We start from the raw sequence: 17,572 nt of genomic DNA, 5'->3' as shown, positions 1-17,572 counted from the left end.
ACCAGGAGTTGGGAATTGCAGACAAGATCCAACATAGAGAATGTCCACTGACAACTGAGATGGAGGCAGAATACAGGCGACGCACGAAGAGAAACTTCGACCGACTTCACAACAACTTGCTGCCGAAGCTGAAAGTAGACGACATGATTCTCGTTCGGTATGGTTTGAGGGGCAGCCGAAACCCGTTCAAGGGTCCGTACCCCGTCAAGAAACTTGTCGAAATTGGGGGAAATCTGAAGGCCACCACCTATACTGGACCAAACGTATCAAAACAGCATCAGCGGAAAACATCATACCCTACCATCCATGAAGGGATGTGAGCGACAAAGAGGATGCGCAAGCTCAATAAACGGTCCATCCAAGGAAACGGTTGTCCGGGTCTCTATACGGTAATCAGGCATGCTACATCTTTGTGTCCACCGGGCCGTATAACTTAAAGGTGAGCTATATCCCAAATAGTCGAAACGGTTGGGATATTCTGAAAGCCCACATTCAGCTCTCCCCAAAATGCACCTTCATTCTCTCAGTTCGGTACGGTACGACGTGAAAAAAAAATAGATAATTCATTCCGAAACACACATGGGCGCAGCCATTTTTGTGACGTAGATGTACCCGAATGGGCATTGTAACGTGTACGCGCCTTCGTACTTGTCAGTGGATTTCAGCTACGGCTTCTCGCGGCTTCACGTATCTGTGCTTGAAGATGGCGGACAGCCGGGTTCCACCGTTCCGCGATAAGTAAACAGTGCAACAGCTGCGAACTCGTTCGCGAACCAACCTCTGTACGATGTTGTGACTGAAATTCGGCGTTTGTGTTTTGTGAGCATGTACAATTTGTATCAAGTCGCGTCTGCGTTAGCCCCTTTAGAGCGCTTGCCCATTGTAGAGACTGATGTTTTGACAGCTGTTTTAGCAAGAAAATGCCGACAGCGTTTTATTCTTGCACGAAAAACTAGTGCTATGTATTTGAGAAACCGCATACTGCTATGGGACAAGTTTTACGTACGATTTATCAATGTGCAACACCGTCTACGATGGTATGTAACGACGAGAGACGTAAAACGAAATACAAATTACATTTTAAACTTTTTGTGGGATTCTGTGCATTTTCCAGAAGCTTTCTTTGAATCACACACTCCCATGTCACGCTGCGTTGTGTGGCACGCTACAAACTACTGCATTTTATGTCTAACATCTGGATATGTTTGTAATGAGCATCGTAGCACAAAAACATGCACACGAAAGCTCCAGAAGCCATGTAGTTGCACACTATGCAGACGCAAAAGAAGTACCAGAGCACATATTGCCACTTAGAAATTGTGTTTTTAGAAATGTGGGGTCTGAAGAGTTAGGGCATGGCATAGATCCTAGAAATCAGGTGCACCTTATCCTTCTGAAGAGTGCTGTTTCAATTCACAACTCAGCCCATGGGGTGTAAAAGTGTTAAAGGCAATTATATGACTTGTCGTCCTGGGTGACATCACTGGCCAGCCTCAGAATTAATTCCGTGCTCATGAATTATTGTACAAATCACTTTGTATTTAATATTGATCAATAGGACATGATAAGCAATATGTAAATTGGAACCCCGTCTGCAGCATTCTCGATCGCGTCTTACCTTAGAGACACGTTACCAAACCATTTGCAAAGTGCACTCTTACAGGGGCCGTGTAATATAAAATTTATATAAAATAAAAAATAAGATTTATCAAAAGAATTTATAAAAAATGGCTTCTTAGAAGCATGCGTTAGCATACCCATGGCACATGAAGCACAATTATATTTGCTTGGACATCATTTGATAAGTCTTCTGAAACATATGTGTGGCTGCATACGAAGTTTTTTATGCGCATGCTCTACCTTCCTATTCCTACATGTGCACACGAATAACAGTGAATATGTGGCAAGTGGCAAAAAGCAATGCTAGACTCTACCATCATTGTGCCCCTTTAACTTTTCCACATTTATGTCTCGTGAACAGGGGACATATCACTAGAAAAGAAGACATTTGTGCATTGTTTGGCAAGCAAAAAAATGTATTTATTTACATTTTCCATCAATCAACTATGTTGTGACCTGGTGCAAATGTTAATGTCAACGAGGAAAGTACTTACAAATTATTCCTATGTGCTCAAATGCAGATATGACAATTCTCTTTTTGTACCTCAGCACAGTACAGTTTCGAAATTAACAAACTGCACAGCATCAGCAATCTTAAAGTATCTCAAGAGGGGAATCACATAAAGCTCCAATAATAGACTGTGCAAACAAAGCTAAAAACAAAAACAAAGTACTTCAAGAAAAATCTGAATAATCGGTTACCGTTGTGATATGTACTACTATGCGCGAATGGAACATGTTACCTCATTGCATTGCCTCCATGTGAGCACTAGAACAGGCAACTTTTTAGGTCGCTCTTTTCGTGTTTTTCTATGGTGTTTTTTGTTTTCTGTTTTTGTAATAGCAAGCATGGCCATAGTGAAACACAAGCAGCCAAGGACAGGATGAGACATCTACAATATGACTGCAAGCTCTCAACTGATATATTTATTAGCAGACCCTGGAATATACACATATATGCTGCTAAGCAAATGACAATTTAACCAATAGAATAACAGATAAGAAAAAAGGGTTATATATCTCCCCCTCTCCTCATTCTATTTCACAGGCTGCCCTAGTATCATTCTGAGTGTGCCCCTGCGTCCCCTTTGAGATAACGTATCTCGGACAGAAGCAAATCCAACAGCGGACTGCTTTCACATGCAACTGTCTTGGACTTCTCTAACCACTTGTTGTTGAGCCGCTGCCTTGAGCTCTGTGTTCTGGAAATTTAGGCAGCATCCAGAGTCCCTGTAATGTGTTATGTTTCTCGAGGGCATCAAAACTCTGTCCTTGGCTGCCTGTGTTTCACTATGGCTCTCAGATACAAACTTATACCATTTCAACATACCATTTCAACACAGTAGGAAACACAGATTTGTAAATAGCATATGTTGATTGCACTGTACATACTCTCCATATAAAGGATCATAGTGGATTCTACATCTTGTGCGATAATGTCAGGAACACAAAAAAGCTTGATTTGAAACCACTCTTACGTCGTAGTAATAGTATTTGTGTGAAGCTACGCAATTCCTGTCCTGCAAATAATTTAAACCATATGTGTCATCTGCCAGCGTGATGATCCCCTGAAAAGAAATTCACACTTGGCTGGAACTGCCGGTTCTGAAACCTATCCCTGACATGTGTAGCCGTCAGGGAGGAAACCCAAGGGCTGCGGTGAAAAAGACAAACACACACCGGCTATGTTCTCACTGTGTATCAGGTGCTCTGGCTACTGAGAAGAATATGTTCCAAATTAATACAACATGGCTTGACATGATACGCCGGCGAAAGTGAACCAATAAATTAGTAGTTAAATGTACAATACATAAACACTTGCCATAACATGACAGTTTCCTTCCTGCATTCATGCGCTACCATTCAACCCACATAATGAGTGTACTGATTTTTTTGTAGCATTACACGCTCGTTTGACAGAACTTAAACAGGATCACATAGCACACGATAAAAGTAGAGTGAACATAATGTGCAGAAAAAATGACTAGGAAGCAAGCGAGTTGAAGATGATGCATGATGTAAAACCCCGAGAGTTGGGAACACAAAGGGACGTGTTTGTGTCCGTCCCTAGTCTTGGGGTTTTACATCATGCATAATGTGCAGCTTTCCATTCATGCTTAAAGGGACTATGAAACGATTTTTCTCTTCGTTTCGTTCGAAAGAAGACATTTTTCTGAGTCTAGAACCGAAATTTTACTTTCGTCGCGCGAGCGGATTTCTCGGGAGCGAATTTAAACGGAGCGGCGAAGGGAGGACAGCTGGCGCCGCGCCGTGAGGAGCTGCCGAGCGGAGACACAACGGGTAACTTGACGCGACCACGGCCGGCTCAGCAACACTTCATCGTGACGTGTTGCCGAGCCGAGGAATCCCGCCAGGAGCATGCGCCGTAGGATCCCGCGTATGCGTTCATCGCGAGTGGAAATCTCCATGACAGCAGCTTTCGCGCGATCGGCAGATTTCGACAGTGGCGGCAGCCACAGCGCGAGCTCGCGGCATTACTTGCCATTGTGCAACACCGGTGACGTAACGGGGAACCGAAGAGCGGTCCGTACAGTTACACCATCGGCAGGGAAATATGCGCGGAAGAGGAGGAACGCGGAAGAGACATTTCCAGCGCGCGCTCCTCGCAGAGTGGAGCGATTTCGTCCGGAAAAATTTGTGGCATATTAGTTTCTCTGCGGGAAGAACAGTTTTCATCGAAAAAAAGTATGGGGGTTCGGGAAATTTCATAGTCCCTTTAATGGGCGTAGCAGTAATGCACGAAGGCCACTGCTAAGTTGTGTTGAGAAGCACCACTTTATGTTTGACATGTCTAAATGAAACGTACCTGACCTGATCCAAATTAACCGTTCTGAGTCTGGAACACACAAAGAGAAAAACTCAACACATGCCACAACATTAACAGATAGGCAAATGAGCTGTGGTGAGCTCCACCTTGGGACAAAGTCAACAAGTAATTCACCAAAAGCCAATGAGTGCCTGAAATGTAACATCTCTGACTGGTAGCCAGGACGGTCAACGTTCAGTTCCTGGTGCAAGCACTGACTGGCTTTTTCAGGAATTATTTGTTGAAGTTTAGATGTGCTTGAGAACATGAACCATTCGTCAACCATTGTGTCCTCATGAAGTGATGAGGGTTTGTCATCCCAAAGAGACTCTTTCTGGCATGTGTAATTATGGTTGGTCATCACTGCAGAAAAAAAAAAAAAGAAGAAGCATTTAATGACAAGAAATGGATAGCCATATTTACTATATAATGATTGTGCACAACAGAAAGAAGACTTTCGCACAGAAGGCTGTACTTCTTGAGGTCTAACCTCAAGTTACAAAATTCCAGATATTATTGTTGTAATGACATGTTGTAAGGTAGAGAACAAGTAGAGTTATTGAGTTGTCGAGTTGAGTTGAGGGGGAGTTGTACCCCCTTTTTATTTTATTATATATGATTGTATCATTATTTTTATGTCTGTACCAACCCTCGCTCTCTACATTACAACATGTTTTATATATTCTGGGATTTTGTAACTTCATGTTAGACATTAACAAGAGCAGCCTTGTGCACGAAAGTCTCTTCTCATTAAAATTTAGATGCTCTCGACAGTCTTCTTTCTGTTGTGAATCTCTATCGCAGCATACCTGCACATTGCTGTTCTACGTACTGTGACTTTGCAGTAAGAGTATGGACTTTCACGTAAAGGCTCACCGTGCCAGAGCTCGAAACGGGATACTAATCCGCAGTGCATGTAAGAAGCGCCGCATTAACCTGTGCCGAGGACAAAAGCGTCTGCCACTCTTCATTTTCTTTTCTTTATTTAGACTAGCTCGAGTTTGCGGGACATAGGCATGAATTCAATGTGCATGGTGGTTGTGTCTCGGCTGGGGAGGGGGGCACCGTTTAGCAGGTACCCAATAAACTCCGTACGTTGTGACGCCCCTGGTGAAGTCAAGTTTGTCTTGACAATGATGTGCTGATATCACCAAGGTGTGCACACAGTGAGACTGGCCTTGATCAACGCGATCTGCCAGCACCTGACTTCGTACATGGCATTGATAGGGTAGGATAAATCGCACTTTATCGCACATGTGACATTGATATGTCTTCTTGTTTTCATTGAGCGCAACTTCCCAAGCAGCCAATGCTATGTATGTATGTGGTGGTATGTGTGTGGTGTGCAATGTATGACGGTATGTGTCTTATCAATGTTCTTCAGTTTCACGAGTCTGTTCAAGGCCTTCCACCTACCCGTCCAACCCTATTGCACTCGACTTTCAGTACACTGTGCTGCTTGGGTTCGGTTTAGAGGCAATAAAAACCCCGGAATATTGCGCCATGTCAAATGTCAAGATATGGGTTCCTACGCCAACGAAGAACGAGTGGACATGATCCTGGCCTTCGGGGAATCTCAAAGGAACGCATCTTTGGTTGCAACAATTTACGCAGAGAGGTTTCCCCAGAAGCGCCACCCGGATCATAACACAATGTTATCCGTCTACAGAAATCTTTCAATTTACGGCACCTTCGTCAAGCCCCACACGAGAGAGCCATCTGCTCGGAACGAGCAGGTCACGTCCAGTGTTCTCGAACATATCCGCGATCATCCACATGCAAGTGTCCGTTCCACAGCAGCTGCCCTTGAAGTGAGCCGAGTGACAACATGGCGCATATTGAAAAAGGCCGGTTGACATCCTTACCATCCCACATACATCAAGGACTCATTCAGGCTGACCACGGCAGAAGAGCGGAATTCGCGAACTGGGCACTTGCCATGCTAGAGGGCGACGAGGACTTTCTATCAAAAGTCATATGGACCAATGAAGCGCGATTTGGGCGCCACTCAAATGTCAACACCCAGGATCGGCACTACTGGGCTTCTACTTACCCGTACTGGCTACTGCCTGGTAAGCACCAGTGGCAGTGGTCATTTAATGTCTGGTGTGGCATTCATGGTGACCGTGTCATTGGCCCATACTTTTTTGACGGGCACCTAACTTCACATAGGTACGTCGGTGAAGTGCTCGGGAACGTTGTCCGTGACTACCTCGACGAAATGCCTTTGTCCGACCGACGCGGCGTCTGGTGTCAGCACGACGGCGCCCCAGCTGATGCATCGCGGACGTCCTGCCTATGGTTAGACTCCGTTTTCGGAGACAAGTGGATAGGCGCAACAGGTCCTGTTCCCTGGCCAGCCCGATGCCCTGACCTGACTCCTTTGGACTTTCTTTTGTGGAGATACATAAAGGACAGTGTACGACACCGATCCACCGATCCGGAAAACTTGAGGCGAAGGATCGAGGAATGCTGCACACAGATAACCGTTGAGCAGCTACGAGAAACCGTGGAATCAATTGAAAAGCGGCTCCGTATGTACCTTGCCGCGGAAGGAAGGCATTTTGAACACGTCCTGTGATTTCTGTGCCGCAATAAATGAAATTTGAGTTTTCCTAATTTTGTAGTTTGAACTTAGGAGGTTGCCTTCATTATAAGTGAAGAACGAATCTTCATTGCGGTTGCAAGCACAAGAATACATCGTGGCACTGCATAAGGAGCATATCGCTCGCTGCACTGTCACACCACCGTCGATACATCGTCCAATGGTCGTCTATGGACATTAAGAGAATATGACATTACAGAGCCGAAACCAAGTGGGGAAACGGCATGATACGCATAATTTCTCCTGCTTCGAGATTGAAAGTGAATAGAAGGTCAATTGGTCAGAAGGCTTGTTATTTCATGGTACGAAAGCTCAGGACAACAACAGAATCCCCGCTTCACTCCTTTGTTTTGCTTGTTTGTTTCGTGCGTACATTCTTCGTTTTGGCGATAAAAGCACGTTATCTCGTCTACACGAGGGCCCCGTAGAGCGGACTGTACACTCTTAAAAATGAACTTCACCGCATAGCACGCTCCTAGCCAACCATTATCTCGAATGATATCGTTATCTGCCCTGATTTGTTGAAAACGGGAGGCGTACGCCTCCCGTTTTCAAAAGTGCTTGAACTGGGAGATAGCAGCTAATCGGAACGGCGACCTTTGTTTTCCACCCTGAAAGCACAGGTTGTAACTTTGAGGGCAGATTTAAAAGTGGTGGTGTTTTAAGATGTCTGCATGCGAGCGCACATGAAAAGTTCAGCATAGGTGAATACTCAAATTATAACATTACATTGTCTGTTGGTGGATGTAGACTGCAACTGGCGTGTCAGCAATTTCTTCATGCACCAGATGCAACCCAGATCCTGCTTCATTTCCGCCTTCAGCGTGCACCTGTGATAATTTAGAAGTTAGGTTGTCAGTACTATTGTGTAGTAAATCGTGGTTATATCGGAGTAGGTGCAGTAGGTATTGTGCAGCTGCACAATCGATTCATTAAGCTTGCTACTTTTTATATCTCAACCTCGACTTACATTTTTTGCTCTCGTTTTTGCCTTGATCCTCCGTGGCACGTTCAAAATGTTTTGCGTCGGGCACATCAGATTTCCATCAGACGATTTCGTGCCAAATTGCCTCTGGAGTCGCGCGTAACCTATGATAACATTCGTGGGCGAAATCCTTGCAGTGGAAATTAGGTAACACTTGAATGCTCCGATGAATTGTTCTAACAGCGTAGCACCGTCGCATCTTCGACAACTTCGCCGTGGCATATCACGTATCATATCGCTCTAGCCCATAAAAGGCAAGGTCAGAACAAGGAAGTGCGCTTTTCAGACGACGCCGTGCCAAAAAAATATTCACATGCTTTGTTTCCTGCTTAGCAATAACATAACAGCTGTTCGCTTACGTACGATGCACAGAGGACGAAACTAAAGAAGCCAAGTGGCCAAGCCAAGAGTTCATGCCAAGCCAAAGACATATAAACCGAGAGCAGTGACGTCGGTGCGCAGGGTTTGCCGACGGTCTGACGGGCGGGCTTGAGAACTACAAAAATGTTTTCTAAAAAACTACGAACAGTTGGACCAGGATATTTCGCACACTTATTCAGTCTTCGCTAACGAACACACAGAGAGTGTCGCTCAGTTCTGCGGCACTTCAAAATCGGTATATCTGACCTTTAACCGTAAAAGTGGCGTCCATGCTGCTCTAATTTGTTGCAACAAAAAAAAAAACTGTAGTAGCAATGGTACTGCGCAACATCGAACTCAATGTAAGGTTACACTACAATGCATCTATATGATCTGCGGTTCCTATGCGGCACTAAGTTACATAATGGGATTCAGAGTGGTGATCAACATTATTGCGTCATGGGCTGAGGCTCGTTGAGCCCTTCAGGTCATATGACTCCGCGTAGTCCGTGTTGGCGTGACAACACACTGCAAGTGAGGTCACGCTCTGTGATTAACAACTCACATAGGAGTGCCAGGAAATGCAGTGCCAAGGATGCTCCTCAGTAGGTCAGGGGCTTTATATTTCATAGTAACACCTGCCAGTACTAACATTCTATTATATCCATTTCATTTCATGTATCCTCTGTGTTTAAGAAATGTCCACAACCGGAGGTGCTGAAGAAAGTAAGTACGTCGTATTTGGAGTAGTTTGCAATCATTTCCATCAAGGTGAATTTGAAAACAAAAATATATCGAACGAATTAATTTGGAATCAAGTGGTTTCTAGCGCGGCGTGAAGAGTACTAACTCTTCCCCCGGTTGCTATATTGTTAACGAGCTGTACCAGGACTAGGAATAGAAGGTACGACGTCCATCGTGCTTGAATATATATTCATCACCGTATCATACCTCCATAACGATGTACTGGGCTAGTGCTAGGTTCCCGCATCATGCCATGCACATACATTTCAGCAATTTCGAGGGTGCAGGCAGATGTCGAGTTGAGACAAGTGTTAACGAATCCCAAATCAATACACGGACCGACCAACCTTACGTCCCGAAGTGACTAAATAGGGAAGCAGAGTATCACATTCATTTTTCACTGGGCGTCGCCGTGCATTATTCGCGAATCCAATCAAGTCACGTGCTTTCTCCTGCCAGGTAGAGTCACTAAATAAGCTACGCTTCACAGTATCGACACTGAGTTGAAAGGGAGAACAGGAGCGCCATCTTGTTTCCGCACCACACCGGTACCATCCCGAATTGAGGATCAAAGACTGCTACCGTAATGCTCCCTATGGGATAGAGAAGCGTGCATGATTGTTGTGCGGTAATCCATATGTTGTCAACCAGTATCGTTACTCTGCTCTCTGTTTAGGGTCGACCGACCGGAATAATGCAGTGACTTTCTCCCGTTGTGTTCTCCTTAAACGGACATTCGCATCCGGAAGCGTGTCTTTGAGACCGTAATGTCTGGCGCTACTTCACACTTAACTGGCTCGCATATTAAATGTACAAATTAAAAATAAAATGGAAACGTAAAAGGTAAACAAGTTAATAAGTAAAAGTTTGAACTTCCTCTGCGGATAAGAAAGTCCCTGTGGTATTAACACCATGATCACGTGTCACACGGTGAATACGCCGGAATCCTCGGTAAATGCACTCAACTTTGCTTACTAGTGTGAGTTCTGACGCGGCGTCGTTGCTTAGAACACGGTGCTGTGCTCTTCGCTATACGAGCTAGAGCACTGCACAGGCTGCATTCTTAGGCCCAGCCCGACCCAAGCTTTATAGATTTCCGGCCAGGGTCTGGCGCAGGCCGGATAAATTTATAGGTGACGCGTCCAAGCCCGGTCTAAGCCCAAGCCCAAGCCTAGTGTAGCCGGCTGTAAAAGTTGCATAGATGTGGAGAGACTAAAAAAATTTGCCGTCTCTGACAGAGGATGTGGATTCGAATCCCACTGCTGGTACGTTCTCTTCAAGTGTCGTAATTCAAATGTACCACTTGACCACGGCTAACTAACAGTGGGTTAACACCGGTTTGATCCCGATCGAAGATAGGCAATGCTCGGGACCGTTCTGGGCCCATACAGCCACATGGGGCAGACCAGACTATTGCGTAAGCTCGAGCCCGTGCACTGCTCTAGTACGAACACGTCCTACGCTAACCAGAAGCAAAATTTCACAAGCCCGTCACAGACTCTAAGCAGATAAGGCCCTTTAAGGCACTCACTGATTGGCCCTACTCGAGGGACGTTTTCTTCAATTTATACGGAGACAATTCTGGTATATACCCTCAACCTCCGTCCTCGACTCTTCCAATGCATTCCATGAAGCTGCACAGAATGAAGCTGCTCCTCTAATTCATGATGACGAAAAGCACCAAGAAGACGAGGACAAAACGACTGCAGACTGTCAACTGAGGTTTAATCAAGGAACACAGCATCTTAAACGCTAACATCTAGGTCACTGACTATCACCTAAATATGTACAGAGAGGGCAAGGTTTGTGCTGTCGGCTGGTACATAGTACTCAACATCTTATCTATGTGTAGAAAATCTAATTCCACATCTGCTAACGTGACAGAAGGGCAGCTGACACATCTGTCTTCACACGTGGCAATAAGAAATGCCTCCATTATCTCCCGCACCAACTGATCTTTATGAACTGCCGGCACATCGGTCTGATTGAAAACACGACATACACTTACAATCACGGCAATGGACGCTCAAGTGACCCGATCGGGTTCTTCCAAGTCTTCTCGAGGCATGTTCCATAAGCCTAATGTTAAGGCATCTACATGATTGACCAAGATAGCATCTGCCACACAGAAGCGGTATGCGGTAGACGATATCAAGCTTGCAATCCACGAATGGCTGTCGTTGTTTCACATTACATTCTAAAGGCCTATGCCGTAAATTGATTCTTGCGCAAAGAGACTGCCTTAACGCAACGGAGCCTTAAATATAACATTCACTCCACATCTCGTAGCCACTTTTTTAAAAGTTGAGATACCCTGTGGATATATGGGTTGGCTACTGCCCTACCAATTATGATGGTCTGCCCTAGCGGGTGACTTACGATTACTGAACTCCCTCAAGAGTACCTCCGCAGTTGACAGCAACACTTGCTCAGGGTAACCCGCATTCCTCATTCTAGAAAGTTTCATCAGAAAACTGGAGGGGGCAGTGTGCACACAGGACTTAATGAGAGAAGATCTCATAGCCGACTTAACTATTGCCCTCTTGACCACCTTGGAATGAGCTGACCCTTAAGGAAGCAAGCTCATTTTTGTATGCTGTGGCGTTTTCTCCATGTGTAAGTCCAAAAACTGCAAGACATCCTCTCTATGGAGCTCAGACGTCAACCTGAGCCTTTCGGCACAATTTCTGAACTCATCCAGCACTGCCTCGGCTCCTACCTTAGCGGCTTAATCGTAAATCATCCACGTACCTAAAGACATGGCCACTGACATAAGTTGTTCAATTCCCCCTCAATGCGGTCGTCACATTTACCAATTAAGATTTCACAGAGTATGCGCGAAACACCTGAAACGATGAGAGTTCCGCATTTTAACATATATTCATGTTTGATCACCGTAGCCGCAAGGTAGGTAGAGAATAATTCAAGAAATGAACTCGCGGACATACCAGCAGCATTCTGATAACCCACCAACCCCTGTCTCTCAGTTTGGGTTTCAAACGCTTGTAAAAGAGCTGCCTGTGGGATTAAATAGAATAAATCCTGGACATCTATAGACAAGTCCCATTCTGTTGCACCATTCTGCTGAAGAAACTGCGCAACAGCGTCAGAGTTTTTCATTGTTCCGTTGTTCCGTTCATTGTTTGTAGTGAAAGACGCTAGCCGCGTTTACATGAATACGACATAGCGTATCGTATCCAGTTGTCGAATCGAATCCACCCATGTAAACGCGTCAATTCGCTAGGAGAGCGTATCGTATTCAATTCGTTAAACAGAGGTGGATCGAGACGGTGGATGCGCATTCAGACTGTGGATGTAAACAGACGATGCGCATCAAGGCAAGAAGAGAGGATTGTGGGAAGCGGCGTTCGGCTGCGGGTTAGTTGCGTCGTCTGCTACTCCTAGTCGGGATCACGGAATGATGATATTAGGGAGTTCACAGCTACGCTACGTTTTGGATATGTAGGTTAGTCTACACTAACAGAAGCAGCAGGGCTTGCAGCCGTATAACAGAATTCATTCTGAAGTACGCTTGAAAATGGGACGTAGATGCTACGTTTTCTACGTTTCAGCGTTCGGTGCGAAGCAGGTCCCCCAAGGTCGCCATTTTCCCATGTATTTGTTCCTATCTCGATGCGTGCAATGCCGGAGGCCGCCCTTAGATACCCCATTGTTACCAGACGTTGGCTTGCGTGGATTGTAGCGCGCTAAAGATCCAGTTCAAGCACAATCCAAGCCAGGCCAAGTCACCGAAGGAAAAATGGACGACTGCAGCGCCTGCGGCGCCTGGTACGACAGGTACGCTATGTGATGCACGCAGCCGTGCACTAGATCCTTCCGATCGCTCAACACGTTTAAAAACGGGACCAAAAAGTGAAACACGACAGAGAAAGTTGTTATACGCGTCTTATTTGGACATATAAAGACTAGATTCATTCGCAGAAACAACAAAAACATGTTGCCGCTAAACTTAGCGCGCTGAAGTGATCCGGAACGGCAACAGTGGGGTATCTAGTGGCGGCCTTCTTCGTTGCACGCTTTTCCGAGGTGAGTTTGGGGGACCTGGTGCGAAGGTGGCGGGACACCGGAAACGGCAGTATTTGCGGAAATGCGCCTCTAACTTTCCGATATGACACGGGGTGGCGCCACCTCCGGTCTGGGCTCGATGCGCATTCATGTAAACGGTGGCGTATCGTCTTCTCTCCGGTTTTGACTCGATTCGATACGCTTGTGTCGCATTCATGTAAACACGGCTGCTGACGCTGTTGTGCAGTTTCTTCAGCGGGATGGTGCAACAGGATGGGACCTCTTGTGTATTGTGTCGAGGATTTATTCCGCCGGCAGCTCTTTTAGAGAGACAGGGGTTGGTGGGTTTTCAGAATGCTGCTGGTATGTCCGCGAGTTCATTTCTTGAATTACAGTCTACCTACCTTGCGGTTACAGTGATCAAACATGACATGTTTTACATCCAAAAAAGCGGAACTTCCATCAGTTCAGATATTTCGCCCATACTCTGTGAAATCTTTCTTGGCAAATGTGACGAACGCATTGAGGGGGAATTGAACAACTTATGTCAGTGCCATGTCTTTAGGTGCGTGGGTGATTTCCTAGTGTTTTACGATGAAGCCGCTGAGGCAGGAGCTGAGGCAGTGCTGGATGCCTTCAGGAATTGTGCCGAAGTGCTCAGGTTGACGTCTGAGCTCCCTAAAGAGGATGTCTTCCAATTTTTGGTCTTACACATGGAGAAAACGCCACAGCATAGGTGCAGGATGTATAATCCTAGAACAAAAAAGGGCTTGCTTCCTTATGGGTCAGATCATTCCAAGGTGGTCAAGAGGGCAATAGTTAAGTCGGCTATGAGACCTTCTCTCATTAGGTCCTGTGTGCACACTGCCCCCTCCAGTTTTCTGATGCAACTTTCTAGAATAAGGAATGCGAGCTACCCTCAGCAAGTGTTGCTGTCAACAGCGGAGGTCCTCTTGAGGGAGTTCAGTAATCATCAGTTACCCGCTAGGGCAGTCCGGCATAACTGGTAAGCCAGTAGCCATCCTATATATCCACAGGGTATCTCACAATTTAAAAAAAAAAAATGTGGCTGCGCGATGTAGAGTGAATGTTATATTTACGGCTCCGTTGAAATTGCAGTCTTTTTGCGCAAGAATAAATTTACGGCATAGGCCTTTAGAATGTAATGTGAAACATCGACAGGCATTCGTGGATTGCAAGCTTGATATCGTCTATCGCATACCGCTTCAGTGTGGCAGATGCTATGTTGGTAAATGATGTAGATGTCTCAACAGTAGGCTTATGGAACATGCCTCGAGAAGACTTGAAAGAACCCCATCCGGTCACTTGAGCGTCCATTGCCGCGATTGTAAGTGTATGTCGTGACTTTAATGAGACCGTTGTGCTGGCAGTTCATAAAGATCAGTTGGTGCGGGAGATAATGGAGGCATTTCTTATTGCCGCTTGTGAAGACAGATGTGTCAGCTCCCCTTCTGTCATGTTAGCAGATGTGGAAATAGATTTTCTAGATTCATAATAGATTTAAATAGATTCGTCAGCGTTTAAGATGTTGGGTTCCTTGATTAAACTTCAGTTGAGAGTCTGCAGTCGTCTTGTCTACTTCTACACTGTCCTCGTCTTCTTGCTGCTTTTCGTCATAATTAATCTATATCAACTACCCCGGATTGTTCCTATTGTCCACTAATTCACATCGTGTTTTCGGCGTCTGTGACGAAGGGGGAGTAAAATGACATTGTAGTGTCAGAATGGACTGCGACGTATGCGACTGTCCCTTTAAAGGAAGTTTCTAATGAGTGCACGGAAACGGAAATGACACCCTACTATCTGTAACCAACGATGTTTGCGCAACGCAGTAGCTACCCAACAGTACGCGACATCATAGCAAATGTTGCTACCACTCTATCCTATATGTTCGTCTGTGGTAGCCGTGTATTCTAACGCATGCGTTTTTCCGTTGCAGAAAAAGAGTAAGATATTTCTTTAACTGTATTGCAATGCTTAGCAAACTAGTGAGGCTGTAACCCTAACGTCGTCTCGATAACGGAATCGTTGAAAGCGTAGTGAAACAAAGCATCGCTGTGGTACAGGGGCGGCGCGACGTCCTAGATTCAGGGGTACTCCAGATCCCCCTTTCATCCCCCACCCTCACCACAATTCATGTCCGGGTTCCAAAAACCCGAGGCTGTCCTAATGCAAAAATGTGGCAAGTACAGCTCATGGCACACATGAGACAGAGTTGTGTAAAACATAATGGAACCGGTGAATACTTTCAGGTCATGTCGTCGCGAGTTCTACCGCATCAACCGACTGATCTTGGAGTGGAAATTTGATCTATTCAGGAAATGGGTTTACGGCATTTTATTTCCATTCGGCACACGAGAATCATTCTGCGTGAACCGCCCGAAAAGCGTCCGAATTGTTTCCGAACCGAATTCGGGACTGAACTGGAGAACATAATTTTTCGGAAAACAGAATTTTGGGCAGAGTTCGGCCCGATCTGGCCAAGCCAGATTTCTCCTCCGAAATGGGAAGTGACGCCAATCGAAAAAGTAGAAGCAACCAATGGCTATTCAGCCGGAAGGAGAACCAGCAACGATGATGAAGCAATCGGGTCGACTGTTGCCGTGGGTGCGACTTTTATCCCTATGAATACAAGGGATTATCTCAGTGAGCTGGATGATTGAAAGGCGATGTCCCCCAAGATCAGAAGTCTTCGGCCGAAATTCGGGGTGCATTTCGGTAGCTTACCGTGGTGCACAGAACAAAAAAGTTCGGTCCCGATTTCGGTTCGGCTAGTTTTTCGTGCCATGCGGATTTGCTTTGCTTCAAGCTTTTTTCTACAAAGTGATAGCATTAAAAAAAAAATAAAACTTGAGGCGAATGACAATCAGTATGCAAAGTTTGAAGCACTGGAAACGACATTTTCTAGTTTTACAACGGGACCAAATGTGTTGCCTTTGCTAAATTCACCTTGTACTTCACCGCTGTTGTGCCCGGAGTGAACTTCACTTCACTTCCCGAACACTTCATGTGTTGAAAGTGTCGTGCCTTTGCTCCACTGAGTAAAATCATCTCCAATATTTTCAGAGTGGACAAGAAGAAAGTGAAGATGCTCGCGGCCGTTCTCTGTCTACTGTTGCTAGGGATTGTAGTAATCGTGGCTGTAGCGACGTCCGGCTCCTCCAGTAAGTTCAAGGTTTCGTTTCAGCATCTGCGCGGGTACCCTGGTATTGTGCCAGAAAAAATACGCGGATCTAACTTGTATTGCTCGTTCGAACGAGAGGAAAGCAATGCAGAAGTGCACTCTACAATCAGAGTGTCAGCGCATAGCACGCTGTGCGCCAACCATCGCCACGAATGATAGGATTATCGCTTCCGATTCGAGGAGAGAAGGGGGCGTACGCCTTTTTTGTGGCAATTTGGGTATACACTGTTAAAACAGAACTTCACCACATAGCCGAGGCTACGCCTCCCGTTTTCAACAAATCAGGGCAGATAACGATATCATTCGAGATAATGGTTGGATAGGAGAGTGCTATGCGGTGAAGTTCATTTTTAATAATGTACGGTAACTGCCACAAAAAGACGTACGGCTCCCTCTCTCTTCGAATCAAAAGCGATAACCCTGTCGTTCGCGGCAATGATTGGCACACTACTTGTTATGTTTTTAGAGTGTGCTAAATTGAAATCGTGAAGCTTCTGTCGTGTTCGTTAACTCAGTGTTTCTACACTCTTAAAAATGAACTTCACCGCATAGCACGCCACTAGCCAACCATCATCTCGAACGATATCGTTATCTGCCCTGATTTGATGGAAACGGGAGGAGTGCGCCTTTTTTGTGACACTTATGCTGTTCATATTTGTCACAGAAAAGGCGTACGCTTCCCGTTTTTAACAACTACACTGTTAAAACAGAACTTCACCACATAGCACGCTCCTAACCAACCATCATACCGAATGATATCATTCTGTGTCATGATTTGTTCAAAATAGGCGGGAGGCGCCTATCTGGGACAGATTATCTTGTCCCAGATAGGCGCCTCCCCCTGTTTTGAACAAATCATGACACAGAATGATATCATTCAGTGAATTATATATTTACTTCACATCTGGGGCTAGACTGTCCCTTTAAGGGACCATATCGTAGCCCGCTCAAGACCGTGGCTTTCGGACGCGACCTTGTTCACCTCTAGCTTCGAGCGTAGTTCAATTCTACCAAATTTGTGGCGCAGTCGAACACTATGACTTCGTTTGTTTACAGACAGGGACAGGTCTACTGCTGGACATAAATGAAAACGATCTAAGCGTGTTGCACTCCTCCGCAGGCAACTCAAGGTCTAACTCAGCTGCTCACGCGCGCTACACATGCGTAACGCTATTTTGTGTACGAAGTAATTTGGAAGTA

The 17,572-nt window shown here is 45.5% G+C and overlaps 1 protein-coding gene across 2 annotated transcripts in view; it reads left to right on the top strand.

Moving 5' to 3' along the window:
• Window positions 1-17,572, top strand: part of LOC135369196 (uncharacterized) — a 63,454-nt gene that overhangs the window by 3,840 nt on the left and 42,042 nt on the right. Inside the window, exons 1-3 of one of the 2 annotated variants that reach the window (XM_064602830.1) lie at window positions 7,733-7,756; window positions 9,094-9,123; window positions 16,255-16,352. In XM_064602830.1, coding sequence (XP_064458900.1) covers window positions 16,277-16,352 — 76 coding nt within the window. In that variant the 5' untranslated portion in view covers window positions 7,733-7,756; window positions 9,094-9,123; window positions 16,255-16,276. Of the gene's footprint in view, window positions 1-7,732; window positions 7,757-9,093; window positions 9,124-16,254; window positions 16,353-17,572 lie in introns of those variants that run through there. The other variant, XM_064602829.1, reaches the window with a different exon arrangement.

The sequence above is a fragment of the Ornithodoros turicata genome, chromosome 9 (genome assembly GCF_037126465.1).
Source record: "Ornithodoros turicata isolate Travis chromosome 9, ASM3712646v1, whole genome shotgun sequence".
Lineage (NCBI taxonomy): Eukaryota > Metazoa > Arthropoda > Arachnida > Ixodida > Argasidae > Ornithodoros > Ornithodoros turicata.
Note: the sequence above shows the minus strand (reverse complement) of the source record. Positions and strands in the feature narration are given on the sequence as shown.